Source organism: Mustelus asterias, chromosome 12 (genome assembly GCF_964213995.1).
Source record: "Mustelus asterias chromosome 12, sMusAst1.hap1.1, whole genome shotgun sequence".
NCBI lineage: Eukaryota > Metazoa > Chordata > Chondrichthyes > Carcharhiniformes > Triakidae > Mustelus > Mustelus asterias.
In genome coordinates, this window is record NC_135812.1 from 13636145 (window position 1) to 13652203 (window position 16059).

Below are 16059 nucleotides of genomic sequence, written 5' to 3' on the forward strand. Positions count from 1 at the left end.
CAGAGTCAATGGATGGGAGACTGGTTTGTGTGATGGATTGGGCTACATTCACGATCTTTTGTAGTTTCTTGCGGTCTTGGGCAGAGTAGGAGCCATGCAACCAGAAAGAATGCTTTCTATGGTGCATCTGTAAAAGTTGGTGAGAGTCGTAGCTGACATGCCAAATTTCCTTAGTCTTCTGAGAAAGTAGAGGCATTGGTGGCTTTCTTAACTATACAGAAGGAGGCTGCCTGTAGAGCAGGTGTTGGTAAGGATGTGAACAAATATGTTTTTCCCTCTCGTTGGTTCCCTCACCACCTGCCACAGTCCCAGTCTAACAGATATGTCCTTTAGAATTCAGCTATCGCAGTCTGTGGTGGTGCTATTGAGCCACTCTTGGTGATTTAAGGCCCCCACCCAGAGCTGTACTGATTCATCAGCTGAGGGGGTGGGGTGCAGTACGTGGTAAGCAGTAGGAGGTTTTCTTGCCTATATTTGACCTGATGCCTTGAGACTTCAAGGGGTCCAGATGCTGAGGACTGAAGGGCAACTCTCTCATGACTGTATACCACCGTGCTGCCACCTCTACTGGGTAGGACTTTGCAAGGCCAACAGGGCTGAGTTTGCAGCCACCATTTCCAGTGTCTGGGTCAATGCCAGGTGGTCCGCCTGGTTTCATTTCTTTTTATTGACTCTGTAGCGGTTTGATACAGGGACACAGAGGGAGGGGTCACACGTAGGTCAGACCCAGACAACGATAACAGATTTCCTTTCCTAAAGGACATTAGTGAGCCAGATGGTTTTTGTGACAATCAATAATGGCGTCGTGGTCATCATTAGACTTTCGATTCCAGTGTTTTTATTGAATTCAAACTCCGCCATCTGCCGTGGTGGGATTCGAAACCAGGTCCCCAGAGCATTATTCTGGGTCTCTGGATTGCTAGCGCAGTGCCAATACCACTGCGCCACTATCTCCCCATTGGAAAAGCCAAGCTCCTGTCTACTGCTGATAATTCAACCATCTTTCGCATTAAAAATTGTGTTAATGTAACTAACACAGCAAAGTTAGAAAGTTTGCGAAAGAGTATTCGCAGATAATTTGAAAAAAAAGCAACTTTGAATTAAGGGATTGAGATTGTACATAGAATCATGGAATGATTACAGAGCTGAAGGAAGCCACAAAGCATCGTAAAATCTAACTTCAAAGCAACGTTAAGTCTATAAACTTGTTGCTGTCACTGTGAAAGGTTTCATTGGTGTTCACTAATTGTGATTTTTTTAACGAATGGCTGAAATCACTGCCTTTCCTCGCTTTAGTGGAAAGGTCGGCATATGGAATGGTAAAACAGCAGGATTTACTCAAACCTGTTCCTTTGCTTAATGGGAATCTCTAAGCTCACTTTACCAGCTTTTTCCTCCTTGAGATAGGGAAGATTGCCTATTAAAAAGATAAAGATTTCTTTATTAAGTAAAGGGGGGAGAAAACACTTTTTTTTGGAATGCTTTGATACGCTTCCTCACTTGGGTTTGCTCACAGAAGTGTCCAAGCAGATTACGAGGTAGCACGGTGGCACAATGGGTAGCACTGCTGCCTCACAGCGCCAGGGACCCGGGTTCAATTCTGGCCTTGGGTGACTGCCTGTGTGGAATTTGCACATTCTCCCCATGTCTGCGTGGGTTTCCTTCGGTTTCCTCCCACTGTCCAAAGAATCGCGGGTTAGGTGGATTGGCCATGCTGAATTGACCCTTAGGGTCAGGGTAAGTATGTGGGTTTACGGAGTTAGGACCTGGGTGTCGGTACAGGCTCGATGGGCTGAATGGTCTCCTTCTACATTCTAAGGATTGTATGATTCTAGGTTGTTGTTCCTGGTGACTCCAGAGCATCCCTGGAGAGTTGGCGATCCTCTCATACACTGGGGGACTGAGGTCTCTCCAATGAAAAGCAGCTCCCTTTCAGCGTGACTTCCTTTGCAGCTTGGATCGCAACAGCTGCTGTCTTAGTAAGAATTGGAACCAGTCCTAGTGGGAAAAAAATGTTTCAGCTACCGGAACAATGTAATCAAAATCTGGACTCTCATAAAGTCCGACCCGCTGATATCATCAACACTGGTTATCACAAATTCTGGGCTCTCAACACATTAGACGCTCAGTGTAATTGTACTCTGAACGGTCTCCACGCTTTGCAAGCAGGACACATTAGAACAATCTGTGCATAATGTAGCAGACCCTGGGGGAGTGAGAGTGACTGGAAAGGGTGTAGCACCATACATTTTCTATTTATATATTGTCTAAGTAGACAAGCTTGTGTGTGAGTGCAGGTTAAACAGTGGTTAAAGCAGGAACAATGCCCCCTTCCCCCCTTTCCTGCCTTTTTCTACCTTGAAAACTTTGGGTTTGAGTCAAGGAATGTAACAGGGTAGATTTATACTCTTGTGTGTGGCACTGCTTAACTCCATAATGACAAACCTCAGTAATGAACACATAAAAACAAAGGTGTGAATCAGGTTGAAAATCTTCACATGGCCAGCGAGAGTTTTTTTATTCATTCATGGGACATGAGCATTGCTGGCTGGCCAGTGTTTATTGCCCATCCCTAGCTGCCCTTACATAGAACATAGAACAGTACAGCACAGAACAGGCCCTTCGGCCCACGATGTTGTGCCGAGCTTTATCTGAAACCAAGCTCAAGCTATCCCACTCCCTATCATCCTGGTGTGCTCCATGTGCCTATCCAATAACCGCTTAAATGTTCCTAAAGTGTCTGACTCCACTATCACTGCAGGCAGTCCATTCCACACCCCAACCACTCTCTGCGTAAAGAACCTACCTCTGATATCCTTCCAGTATCTCCCACCATGAACCCTATAGTTATGCCCCCTTGTAATAGCTCCATCCACCCGAGGAAATAGTCTTTGAACGTTCACTCTTTCTATCCCCTTCATCATTTTATAAACCTCTATTAAGTCTCCCCTCAGCCTCCTCCGCTCCAGAGAGAACAGCCCTAGCTCCCTCAACCTTTCCTCACAAGACCTACCCTCCAAACCAGGCAGCATCCTGGTAAATCTCCTCTGCACTCTTTCCAGCGCTTCCACATCCTACTTATAGTGAGGTGACCAGAACTGCACACAATATTCCAAATGTGGTCTCACCAAGGTCCTGTACAGTTGCAGCATAACCCCACAGCTCTTAAACTCCAACCCCCTGTTAATAAAAGCTAACACACACTATAGGCCTTCTTCACAGCTCTATCCACTTGAGTGGCAACCTTTAGAGATCTGTGGATATGGACCCCAAGATCTCTCTGTTCCTCCACGGTCTTCAGAACCCTACCTTTGACCCTGTAATCCACATTTAAATTAGTCCTACCAAAATGAATCACCTCACATTTATCAGGGTTAAACTCCATTTGCCATTTTTCAACCCAGCTTTGCATCCTATCTATGTCTCTTTGCAGCCTACAACAGCCCTCCACCTCATCCACTACTCCACCAATCTTGGTGTCATCAGCAAATTTACTGATCCACCCTTCAGCCCCCTCCTCTAAGTCATTAATAAAAATCACAAAGAGCAGAGGACCAAGCACTGACCCCTGTGGCACTCCGCTAGCAACCTGCCTCCACTCCGAAAATTTTCCATCCACCACCACCCTCTGTCTTCAATCAGACAGCCAGTTACCTATCCAATCGGCCAACTTTCCCTCTATCCCACACCTCCTCACTTTCATCATAAGCCGACCATGGGGGACCTTATCAAACGCCTTACTAAAATCCATGTATATGACTTCAACTGCCCTACCTTCATCAACACACTTAGTTACCTCCTCAAAAAATTCAATCAAATTTGTGAGGCACGACTTGCCCTTCACGAATCCGTGCTGACTATCCCAGATTAATCCACATCTTTCTAAATGGTCGTAAAATCCCATCCCTAAGGACCTTTTCCATCAATTTACCAACCACCGAAGTAAGACTAACCGGTCTATAATTACCAGGGTCATTTCTATTCCCTTTCTTAAACAGAGGAACAACATTCGCCATTCTCCAGTCCTCTGGCACCATCCCTGTGGACAGTGAGGACCCAAAGATCAACGCCAAAGGCTCTGCAATCTCATCCCTTGCCTCCCAAAGAATCCTAGGGTATATTTCATCAGGCCCAGGGGACTTATCGACCTTCAGTTTATTCAAAACTGCCAGGACATCCTCCCTCCGAACATCTATTTCCTCCAGCCTATTCGCCTGTAACACCTTCTCTTCCTCAAAAACATGGCCCCTCTCCTTGGTGAACACTGAAGGTATTCATTCATCACCTCGCCTATCTCTACTGACTCCATACACAAGTTCCCGCTACTGTCCTTGACCGGCCCTAACCTCACCCTGGTCATTCTTTTATTCCTCACATAAGAGTAAAAAGCCTTGGGGTTTTCCTTGATCCGACCCGCCAAGGACTTCTCATGTCCCCTCCTAGCTCTCCTAAGCCCCTTTTTCAGCTCGTTCCTTGCTAACTTGTAACCCTCAATCGAGCCATCTGAACCTTGTTTCCTCATCCCTACATAAGCTTCCCCCTTCCTTTTCACAAGACATTCCACCTCTTTCGTGAATGATGGTTCCCTCACTCGGCTATTTCCTCCCTGCCTGACAGGGACATACCTATCAAGGACACCCAGTATTTGTTCCTTGGAGGGCAGTTGAGAGTCAACCACATTGCCGTGGCTCTGGAGTCACATGTAGGCCAAGCCAGGTAAGGATGGCAGATTTCCTTCCCTAAAGGACATCAGTGAACCAGATGGGTTTTTACGACAATGGTTTCATGGTCATCAGTAGATTCTTAATTTCAGATATTTTTTATTGAATTCAAATTCCACCATCTGCTGTGGCGAGATTCGAACCCGGATCCCCAGAACATTGGATTAATAGTCTAGCAATGATGCCACTAGAATATTGCCTACCCAGAGACTAAAGGTGATGTAGTGTTAATGCCATTGGGCTTGTTATCCAGCAACCCAAGCTAATCCTCTGAGAACATAGGTTCAAATCCCGTCATGGCAGCTGGTAAAATTCAAACTCAAATTTAAAAAAAATCTGGAATTGAAAGTTCATCTTAGTAATATCAATTGTTGCGAAAACCTATCTGTTTTACCTTTAGGGAAGGAACCCAGCTGTCCTGATGTGACCTGGCCTACATGTGACTTCACATTCACAGTGATGCGGTTGACTCTTAACTGTCCTGCAAAATGGCCTTGCCACTCAGTTCAAGGGACTTTTAGGATGGGTAACAAATGCTGGCCTTACCGGTGATGCTAACATCCTATGAAAAAAATATGGGGTATAGCTAAAATTCCAAGTATTCAATATACATTTTGTGTGCATTAGATGCTTATCTGAGCTGCAGGGCCAGGAGAATCAATTCAGGTTTATTCTGTTGCATAGTTATCCCATTTTCAGCTGGAACTCCTACCCTTTCTCAATTTCTTCAACCTTCTTCATTCTTTTAAAATAGATATCACCTAGGAATACTTTTTGGTCTTTCCTGTCCAATGCAAGAAATATTCTTGCCACGTAAGTGCCAGGCAATGGCCGACTCCAGCAAGAGACAAAATATAACCACCTCCTGTTGACATTTAATGGCATTAGCTCAGTGGTTCCCTAAGGGTGCGGCGCGCCACACTGGTGCGGGGAGAGAGGATGGCAAGTGTGGCGGGAAGATTCAAGGACAATCAAAGAAACATTTAAACATGGTTTAAACAAGCATTGTTTTATACTTTCTGGGTGTCCCATGATCATATTATAAAGTAGTTGTGTTCTATGTTATGAATCAAGCACTGCTAGGAGTTGTTTGTTTTTGTTTTCGAATGTATTTCTTATCAATAAAAAATTCGGTGTGGCCCGAGCAAATTTTTATTCCGAAAGTGCGGCCCAGTGAAAAAAGTTTGGGAACCACTGCATTAGCTGATTCCACTCCCCTCACCATCCTAAAGCTTGCCATTGACCAGAAACTGAAGTGGACCAGCCATATAATTACTGTGGCTATTTTTGTTAAAGTTTATTTATTAGTCACAAGTAAGACTTACATTAACACTGCAATGAAGTCACTGTGAAATTCCCCTAGTCGCCACACTCTGGCGCCTGTTCGGGTCAATACACCTAACCAGCGCGTCTTTTAGACTGTGGGAGGAAACCGAAACACCTGGAGGAAACCCATGCAGACACGGGGAGAACGTGCAAACTCCACACAGACATGACCCAAGCCAGGAATCGAACCTGGGTCCCTGGCGCTGTGAGGCAGCAGTGCTAACCACTGTGCCACCGTGCTACCCCAGTGTTTTATTCATTCAGGGGATGTGATATTGCTGGCTGGGCCAGCATTTATTGCCCGTCCCTAATTGAAGAGTCAACCACCTTGCTTTGTGCCTGGCGTCACATGTAGGCCAGGCCAGGTAAGAGTGGCAGATTTCCTTCCCTAAAGGGCATTAGTGAACCAGATGGGGTTTTTTTTTACGTCAATCAACACTGATTTCACAGTCATTGTTAGACTTTTAATTCCAGATTTTTACTGAATTCAAATTTCACCATCTGCCACGGTGGGATTTGAACCCGGGTCCCCAGAGCATTACCCTGGGTCTCTGGATGACCAGTCCAGTGACAATACCACTACGCCACCACGTCCCCAACCGCAGGTCAGAGTCTGGGAATTCTGTGGCAAGTGGACTCTCCAGTCGACCATTTACAAGGCACAAGTCAGGAGAGTTTTTTTATTCATTCGTGGGACATGGGCGTCGCTGGCTGGCCAGCATTTATTGTCCATCCCTAGTTGCCCTTGAGAAGGTGATGGTGAGCTGCCTTCTTGAATCGCTGCAGTCCACGTGCTGTGGGTTGACCCACAATGCCATTAGGGAGGGAATTCCAGGATTTTGACCCAGCGACTGTGAAGGAACAGCGATATATTTCCAAGTCAGGATAGTGAGTGAATTGGAGGGGAACTTGCAGGTGGTGGTGTTCCCATGTATCTGCTGCCCTTGTCCTTCTCGATGGAAATGGTCGTGGGTTTGGAAGGTGCTGTCTAAGGATCTTTGGCGAATTGCTTCAGTGCATCTTGTAGATAGTACACACTGCTGCTACTGAGCATCGGTGGTGGAGGGAGTGGATGTTTGTGGATGTGGTGCCAATCAAGCAGCTGCTTTCACTCACCTCCCGACTCCCCAAAGCCTGTCCACCATCTACAAGGCACAAGTCAGGAGTGTGATAGAATACTCCCCATTTCCCTGGATGGTGTCAAGCTTCTACAGTGTTGTTGGAGCTGCACCCATCCAGGGAAATGGGGAGTATTCCATTACACTCCTGACTTGTGCCTTGTAGATGGTGGACAGGCTTTGGGTAGTTAGGAGGTGAGTTATTCGCCGCAGTATTCCTAGTGTGATTGGAATATTCCCCACTTGCCTGGATGGGTGCAGCTCCAACAATATTCAAGAAGCTTGACACCATCCAACACAAAGCAGCTGTTAAAGTTTATTTATTAGTACATGTGAGGCTTACATTAACACTGCAATGAAATTACTGTGACATTCCCCTAGTCACCACATTCCGGCGCCTGTTGGGGTCACTGTACCTAACCAGCACGCTTTTCAGACTGTGGGAGGAAACCGGAACAGCCGGAGGAAACCCACGCAGACACAGGGAGAATGTGCAAACTCCACACAGACAGTGACCCAAGCTGGGAATCGAACCCGGGTCCCTGGCGCTGTGAGGCAGCAGTGCTAACCACTGTGCTACCGTGCCGCCCCATGTTATGGAGAGAGGGGGTGGATTTCATTTAAAACAATCCTGATTTCTCCTCTCACTACCCCCTCGTAAACAGAAAGATGTTTTTTGATTCCCTCTTCTATAAGTGCGGGTGCATTTTCCCCAAACTCTCAGTTTTGGAGTGACCCAAACCCCTATTAATAACCCCACAGCAAAATAGAGACAGGGTAAAATCAGAAGGTTGGTTTATTGTACACATACTCAATACATGGGGAGGGATTGTCACTATGTAATATCCGGTACACTCGCACAATAAAAGAGGGATCAAGGAAACAAAGAGGTACAGGGCACAGACATAGTAAGAACTACTGTCACAGTGTAGGTGGGGGAGCCAGGTATCCAAAAAAATGATGTGGAGTTGCCAAGTTTGGACTGGGGTAGGCACAGTAAGTAATCTCTAGTAGTCTTTAACCTGGTGTTGTGAGACTACCTACTGTCCAAAAACATGGACAGAACCCGTTTCTGCTGCTATCTGCTATAAGAAAGTGGCAATCTGTCTATGCAGTTCCACAAGATAGGACTCTGGTTCCCCAGCTGGGTATAGTGAGGAGGGAAAAAGGGAGGGGTTGTGTGATCTGACTCCCACTTCTCACTTTGTTTTGGACAAAGGATGTATATTCCTTTGCCCAAATTCTTGAGATGATTCATGTTTCAATCGTTAATCATTTCAAAGGAGATTTCAGGCTCCTTTGCCTTATCAAACAGGTGCAGGGCAGCACGGTGGCACAGTGGTTAGCACTACTGCCTCACAGTGCCTCACAGAGTTCAATTCCCGGCTTGGGTCACTGTCTGTGTGGAGTCTGCACGTTCTCCCCGTGTCCGCGTGAGTTTCCTCCGGGTGCACTGGTTTCCGCCCACAGTCCGAAAGACATGCTGGTTAGGTGCATTGGCCATTACCCAAACAGGTGCCGGAGCATGGCGTCTAGGGGATTTTCACAGTAACCTCATTGCAGTGTTACTGTAAGCCTACTTGTGACACTAATGAATAAACCTAAAAAAAAAGTATTCTCCATTGGCTGATTCTTGCCTTAGAATGTAAATGGCCTTTGTACGATCCCTTTGGAATTTAATCTCTGCAAGTACAGGGCTGTTGGAGCATCTTCAGGGATGGCGAGACGATAGCTGTTTTTCAAATGCCAGACGTACTTAGTGTCAATCTTGGTTTCAGTCATTTTTAAAAATTGTCCAGTTTTATTTTATTTTATAGATTTTATATTTTTATAGAAGTATAGAGCTAGGTCTTAGCCTCCTGTCACAGCCCACTTGATTGGCACCACTTTCAACATTGAATCACTCCACCACTGATGCACAGTGGCAGCAGTGTGTACCACCTACAAGAGGCACTGCAACAACTCATCAAGGTTCCTTTGACAGCTCTTTCCAAACCTAGAGGGACAAGGGCAACTGATACATAGGAATATCACAATAGGAACACCACCTGGAAGTTCTCCTCCAAGAGAGGGCAAAAAGGGGGCTCGAGATTGTTTTGGCAGATAAGGCAAAGGAGAATCCAAAGAGCTTCTACAAATACATAAAGGGATAAAGAGTAACAAGGGAGAGAGTAGGGCCTCTTAAGGATCAGCAAGGTCATCTATGTGCGGATCCACAAGAGATGAGTGAGATCCTAAATGAATATTTCTCATCAGTATTTACTGTTGAGAAAAGCATGGATGTTAGGGAACTTGGGGAAATAAATAGTGATGTCTTGAGGAGTGTACATATTACAGAGAAGGAGGTGCTGGAAGTCTTAAAGCGCATCAAGATAGATAAATCCCCAGGACCTGATGAGGTGTATCCCAGGACAGTGTGGGAGGCTAGGGAGGAAATTGCCCGTCCCTAGCCGAGATATTTGAATCATCGATAGTCACGGGTGAGGTGCCTGAGGATTGGAGAGTGGCAAATGTTGTGCCTTTGTTTAAAAAGGGCTGCAGGGAAAAGCCTGGAAACTACAGGCCAGTGAGCCTCACATCTGTGGTGGGTAAATTGTTGGAAGGTATTTTGAGAGACAGGATCTACAGGCATTTAGAGACACAAGGAGTGATTAGGGACAGTTAGCATGGCTTTGTGAGTGGAAAATCATGTCTCACAAATTTGATTGAGTTTTTTGAAGGGGTAACCAAGAAGGTAGATGAGGGCAGTGCAGTTGATGTTGTCTACGTGGACTTTAGCAATGCCTTTGACAAGGTACCGCATGATAGTTGCATAAGGTTAAATCTCACGGGATTCAGGGTGAAGTATCTAAATGGATACAAAATTGGCTTCTTGACAGAAGCCAAAGGGTGGTTGTGGAGAGTTGCTTTTCAAACTGGAGGCCTGTGACCAGCAGTGTGCCTCAGGGATCAGTGCTGGGTCCACTGTTATTTGTTCTTTATATTCATGATTTGGATGAGAATATAGGAGGCATAGTTAGTAAGTTTGCGGATGACACTAAGATTGGTGGCATAGTGGACAGTGAAGAAAGTTATCTCCAATTGCAACGGGATCTTGATCAATTGGACCAGTGGGCTGACGAATGGCAGATGGAGTTTAATTTAGACAAATGCGAGGTGATGCATTTTGGTAGATTGAACCAGGGCAGGACTTACTCAGTTAATGGTAGGGTGTTGGGGAGAGTTATAGAACAAAGAGATCCAGGGGTACATGTTCATAGCTCCTTGAAAGCGGAGTCACAGGTGGACAGAGTGGTGAAGAAGGCATTCGGCATGCTTGGTTTCATCGGTCAGAATACAGGAGTTGGAATGTCTTGTTGAAGTTGTACAAGACATTGGTAAGGCCACACTTGGAATATTGTGTGCAATTCTGGTCACCCTATTATAGAAAGAATATTATTAAACCAGAAAGAGTGCAGAAAATGTTTACTAGGATGCTACCGGGGCTTGATGGATTGAGTTATAAGGAGAGGCTGGATAGACTGGGACTTTTTTCTCTGGAGCGTAGGAGGCTGAGGGGTGATCTTATAGAGGTCTATAAAATAATGAGGGGCATAGATCAGCTAGATAGTCAATATCTTTTCCCGAAGGTAGGGGGAGTCTAAAACTAGAGGGCATAGGTTTAAGGTGAGAGGGGAGAGATACAAAAGTGTCCAGAAGGGCAATCTTTTCACACAAAGGGTGCTGAGTGTCTGGAACAAGCTGCCAGAGGTAGTAGTAGAGGCGGGTACAATTTTGTCTTTTAAAAAGCATTTAGATAGTTACATGGGTACGATGGGTATAGAGGGATATGGGCCAAATGCGGGCAATTGGGATTAGCTTAGGGGTTTTTTTAAAAAAGGGTGGCATGGACAGGTTGGGCCGAAGGGCCTGTTTCCATGCTGTAAACCTCTATGACTCTAAATCACTCACCATCCTGACTTGGAACTAAATCGCCATTCCTCCACTATCACTGGGTCAAATTCCCAAAGCCCCCTTCCTAACAGCACTGTGGGTGTGCCTACACAACATGGACTGCAGCAGTTCAAGAAGGCAGCTCACAGATTAGTTGAAGTGTCATGTCTGATTCATTTAATTATTTTGGGGGTCTGGTGGTGAGTTAAGTAGTGTCTGTGCCTTTGAGCTAAAAGTTCTGGGTTCAATTCCCACTCCAGGACTTAATGGCCAAGGAAGATGTGGCCAAAAAGGTGGAGTAACAACCTGCACAATCCTTCCAATAATGGCAGATTAATATACTTTGTTCATGAAATATCTGGAAGAACATTACAAAACATTTCAGAACAGCTGTCACAGAGAGTGCAATGATATTCATAGATTATGTTGGACCCTGAGGTGCTCCAGTACAATTATGATACATAGAATGTTCTCTGCATGTATTCAATGTTACACAGCCCCGAAGGTATCATCTCCCACCCAATCTCATTTCATTTTATCAATTCTGTTCCTTTCTCCCTCACGTGTTTATCAACTCCTCCTTAAGTGCTATTCTCTGAAACAACTCCACATGGCAAAGTTCCTCGTTCTAAACACTTTCTGGTTGTTCTGATATATAATGAATAAAACATTTCCCAGCCCCGGTATTTACTGTGGCTGAGAGGTTTTAGACAGTGACCTGTTCCCATTGTTAAGAGCGGGAGAGACTCCTGGTCAGCCATGTGATTGAAATAAGGTGCAAGCTTCAACCATCACTGTCTGTAACTCCAGGCGCCTGTGAAAGCGTATGTTGCCTCACAGCGTCTGGGACCCCGGTTCAATTCCGGGCTTGGGTCACTGTCTGTGTGGAGTTTGCATGTTCTCCCCGTGTCAGCGTGGGTTTCCTCTAGGTGCTCCAGTTTCCTCCTGCAGTCTAAAGATATGCAGGTTAGATGGATTGGCCATGCTAAATTCTATTAGGTGCATTGACCCGAACAGGCGCCAGACTGTGGCAACTAGGGGAATTTCACACAAACTTGATTGCAATGTTAATATAAGTCTTACTTGTGGCTAATAAATAAACTTTACTTTAAAAAAACTTTGAAACTTTTAAATTGTCCCTTAGTGTCCAAAGATGTGTGGGTTAGGTGGATTTGCCATGCTAAATTGTTCCTTATTGTCCAAAGATGTGCAGATTAGATGGATTGGCCATGCTAAATTGCCCCTTATTGTCCAAAGATGTGCAGGTTAGGTGGATTGGCCATGCTAAATTGCCCCTTAGTATCCAAAGATGTAAAGGTTAGGTGGATTGGCCATGCTAAATTGCCCCTTACTGTCCAAAGATGTGTAGGTTAGGTGGATTAGCCATTGTCCCTTTGTGTCCAAAGATGTATGGGAGAGTTGGTGCAGACTGGATGGGACGAATGGCCTCTTTCTGCACTGTGGGAAGTGTAGAGTCCGGATTTGCCACAGCAAATCCGGACCCCCGACTGAAATTTAACCCCCTCCCCACCTACTCGTGGGAAAGGACAAATTGACAATTTGGGGGGGGGGGGGCTGCAAACCGGGGCAATGTAATTAACCCTTTCAGGGCATCAACTCTTGCGTGGTGAGGATTTGTTCTGGGGTGTTTCAGAATTCAGATTTAACGTTAAGTGAGGCACCGAGATGTTTAACTCATGCATGATGCTCACTCCGCCGCGTTAAACTAGCAATCCCCTTGTGTCCTCTGCTTCTGGTAAGACAAAGATGAGCAAAATATCCAAGGCACAAAGATTTAAACCCCCCCACACTGCATCCTTTTCTTGGAACAAAGCACACATTTCAAACTCCAAAAAATATATCGGAGAAAAGTAGCTTTCTCTAAGCTTTGCTAAAAAGGAAATGTGTCTTCTTTCTGTGTGTGGTTGAGTGAGAAAAGAGGAATTGACGGGTATTTCTTTAGTTTTGAGATCTAGATGGAGCTTGCCCCGCCTCCCCAAGAGAGAGGAAAAAAACAAAATATATAAGCAAGAATGCCCTTGTGTATCAATTTTTTTTGACACAGTTGCATTTGATGATAGAGCGTTTCATACAGCAAGATCCAGGAAGTGGTGCACATTAGGTTTCCTGGTTGACTGCTTCGAGTAATTGGAAGCTTGTGTACAAATCGCCAGAGAGACCACTGGCTTGGGCTGGTTTAAAGGTAGCAGTTTCAGTGACTCTCAGACACTAGCACAGAGCTAGCCTCCAGCAACAATGTTCCGCAGAAAGCGAAGTGTTTCCTTTGGGGGGTTCGGATGGTAAGTGTTTTCATTTCAAAACATTATATATATATTACCTGTTTTGTGAGCTGTTGTCTTTCTTTTCTTTCCGTATCCCTTTGTCACTATTTTCTTCCAGCTGTTCTAGTTACTCTGCCACCAGAGAAGACTCAAACTGTGACTCAAACAGTGTGTGTATGTGTCGCAGCAATTCCAGCCATTGGGAGATAATCATTTCTAGAGTAACAGGGATAAAACGATCTCGCTGCTTTAGCTGGGGTTGTGATTACACGTGTGGATCACAGCATCATAGACAAGCGAGTTCGTAAATAAATGCAGCACTTGCTGAATAAGCCATTGAAGGTAGATTCTGGTCAGGGCTACTCTACTGAACTATAGTTGGCCCTCAGTATCTCTGGGCTAAAATAAATCTCACTTCTCCCTCTTTGTTTCTGCAATCTATTCCAGTCCCTTCTGAGAACATGCAGGAATATAGAATTTCTACAGTGGAGGCCATTCGGGCCATCGAGTCTGCACCGACTCTGCAAAGAGCATCCCACCCAAGCCCAAACCCCCCTCCATCTCCCCATAATATCACGCATGTACCATGGCTAATCCACCTAACCTACACATCTTTGGACACTGAGGGGCAATTTAGCATAGCCAATCCACCTAACCTGCACATCTTTGGACAGTAAAGGGCAACTTACCATTGCTAATCCACCTAACCTACACATTTTTGGACACTGAGGGGCAATTTAGCATAGCCAATCCACCTAACCTGCACATCTTTGGACAGTAAAGGGCAACTTACCATTGCTAATTCACCTAACCTACACATCTTTGAACACTAAGGGACAATTGAGAATGGCCAATCCACCTAACCTGCACATCTTTGGACACTAAGGGGCAACTTACCATGGCCAATCCACCTAACCTGCACATCCTTGGACTATGGGAGGAAACCGGAGCACCCGAAGGAAACACGTGCAGAAACGGGGAGTACGTACAAACGAGTACAAGGCACTCTCTAAAACCTAGCTTCTTCACCATGCTTTTGGTCACTTGACATAATATCTGCTTGCGCAGTCCAACATTGTATTTTGCTAGATAATGACCCTGTGACGCAGATTGGCAATTTTAATTAAGTAATATAAATATGAGTTGTTAGGCCTCTGTCCCTGATTGCTGTCCAGTGGCGTGTGTTGGCAAATGCTGGTGTTGTGGAGACAAGCGGGCGTGTTGGTGATGCCCCTGCAGTCAAACAACCGTTGGGAACTTTCTTGCCTTCTCCCACTTTGCAATCCTGTGTCATTTATCTCGACTTCCATCTACTTTAACAAAGTATTCGAGGGTTGGTGGCATCCATTGAATGGCACTCAACCACAAGTCACTGCCGGGTGACATGGTAGCACAGTGGTTAGCACTGCTGCCTCACAGTGCCAGGGACCTGGGTTCGATTCCCGACTTGGGTCACTGTCTGTGCGGAGTTTGCACATTCTCCCTGTGTCTGCGTGGGTTTCCTCCGGGTGCTCCAGTTTCCTCTCACAGTCCGAAAGGCGTGCTGGTTAGATGCATTGGCCATGCTAGATTCTCCCTCAGTGTATCCGAACAGTGTGGCGACTAGGGGATTTTCACAATAACTTCATTGCAGTGTTAATGTAAGCCTACCTGTGACCCTAATAAATAAAAACTTGGAAGGAAAAGAGAATTGGGGGATACAGAGCGAGTGCTGCACTGTCATAGGTGATGTGTGTTGGCTGGAACATTAAACTGTGGCCCCGTGTGACCTCTTCGGTGAATGTAAACGATCTCATGGCCCTGTTTAGAAGAGCAGGGGAGATAACCTCAGTGTCCTGCCAGTATTTACCCCTCAACCAACATAATTAAAAGCAGATTATTCCACCTTGGCTGCTGCCTTTCCTACATAACAGTGACTACACTTCAACAGAAGTACCTCATTGGCTGCAAAACACTTTGACATATCCTGAGTTCATGAAGGGTGCTATATAAATGCCTGTCTTTTTCTATAGATCTGAAAGCGCATACTTATTACCTTGAGCAGTTTGACACCTATTGCTACATTAACAATTGATAATAAATGGGCGTGAACAGAGGATTGGGATTTTTATCTTACTCTGTCGGGAGCATGATGAAACCCAGCCCCTTTATTTATATGGCTAAAGAGTATACTGTCTCTGAAGGCGGGATCATTGAATATTTTTTAAGGCAGAGATGGATTATCGGAAGGGTATGATTGCACTGGAGGGCGTGCAGAGGAGATTCACATGGATGCTGCCTGGGAGCAGCTGTTGCCCTTAGTTGAACGGTCAGTCACGAGGGGACATAGTTTCAAGATGAGGGGCAGGAGGTTTAGGGGGAATGTGAGGAAACGCTTTTTTACCCAGAGGGTGGTGACGGTCTGGAATGCGCTGTCTGGGAGGATGGTAGAGGCGAGTTGCCTCACATCCTTTAAGAAGTACCTGGCTGAGCACTTGACACATCGTAGCATTCAGGGCTATGGGCCAAGTGCTGGTAAATGGGATTAGGTGGGCAGGCCAGGTGTTTCTCGTGTTGGTGCAGACTCAAAGTACCGAAGGGCCACTTCTGCACTGTATGATTCTATGATTCGAAATTGTGGCTACTGTTCCACCCCCTACAGATGGCACTGCTGCATTCTGTAAAGGGATAGATAGTTCA

General features: G+C 45.6%; 2 protein-coding genes across 5 annotated transcripts in view; one reads left to right on the forward strand and one right to left on the reverse strand.

Annotated features, from left to right (window-relative positions):
• The window catches only part of exo5 (exonuclease 5), a 449516-nt gene that overhangs the window by 36569 nt on the left and 396888 nt on the right, over positions 1-16059 (reverse strand). The gene's annotated exons all lie outside the window — the stretch shown is intronic.
• The window catches only part of LOC144501264 (rap1 GTPase-activating protein 2-like), a 361906-nt gene continuing 359120 nt past the window's right edge, over positions 13274-16059 (forward strand). For all 4 annotated transcript variants that reach the window (XM_078224781.1, XM_078224802.1, XM_078224785.1 and 1 more), the window contains exon 1: positions 13274-13398. In XM_078224781.1, the coding sequence (XP_078080907.1) occupies positions 13355-13398 (44 nt within the window). In that variant the 5' untranslated portion in view covers positions 13274-13354. The remainder of the gene's footprint in view (positions 13399-16059) is intronic.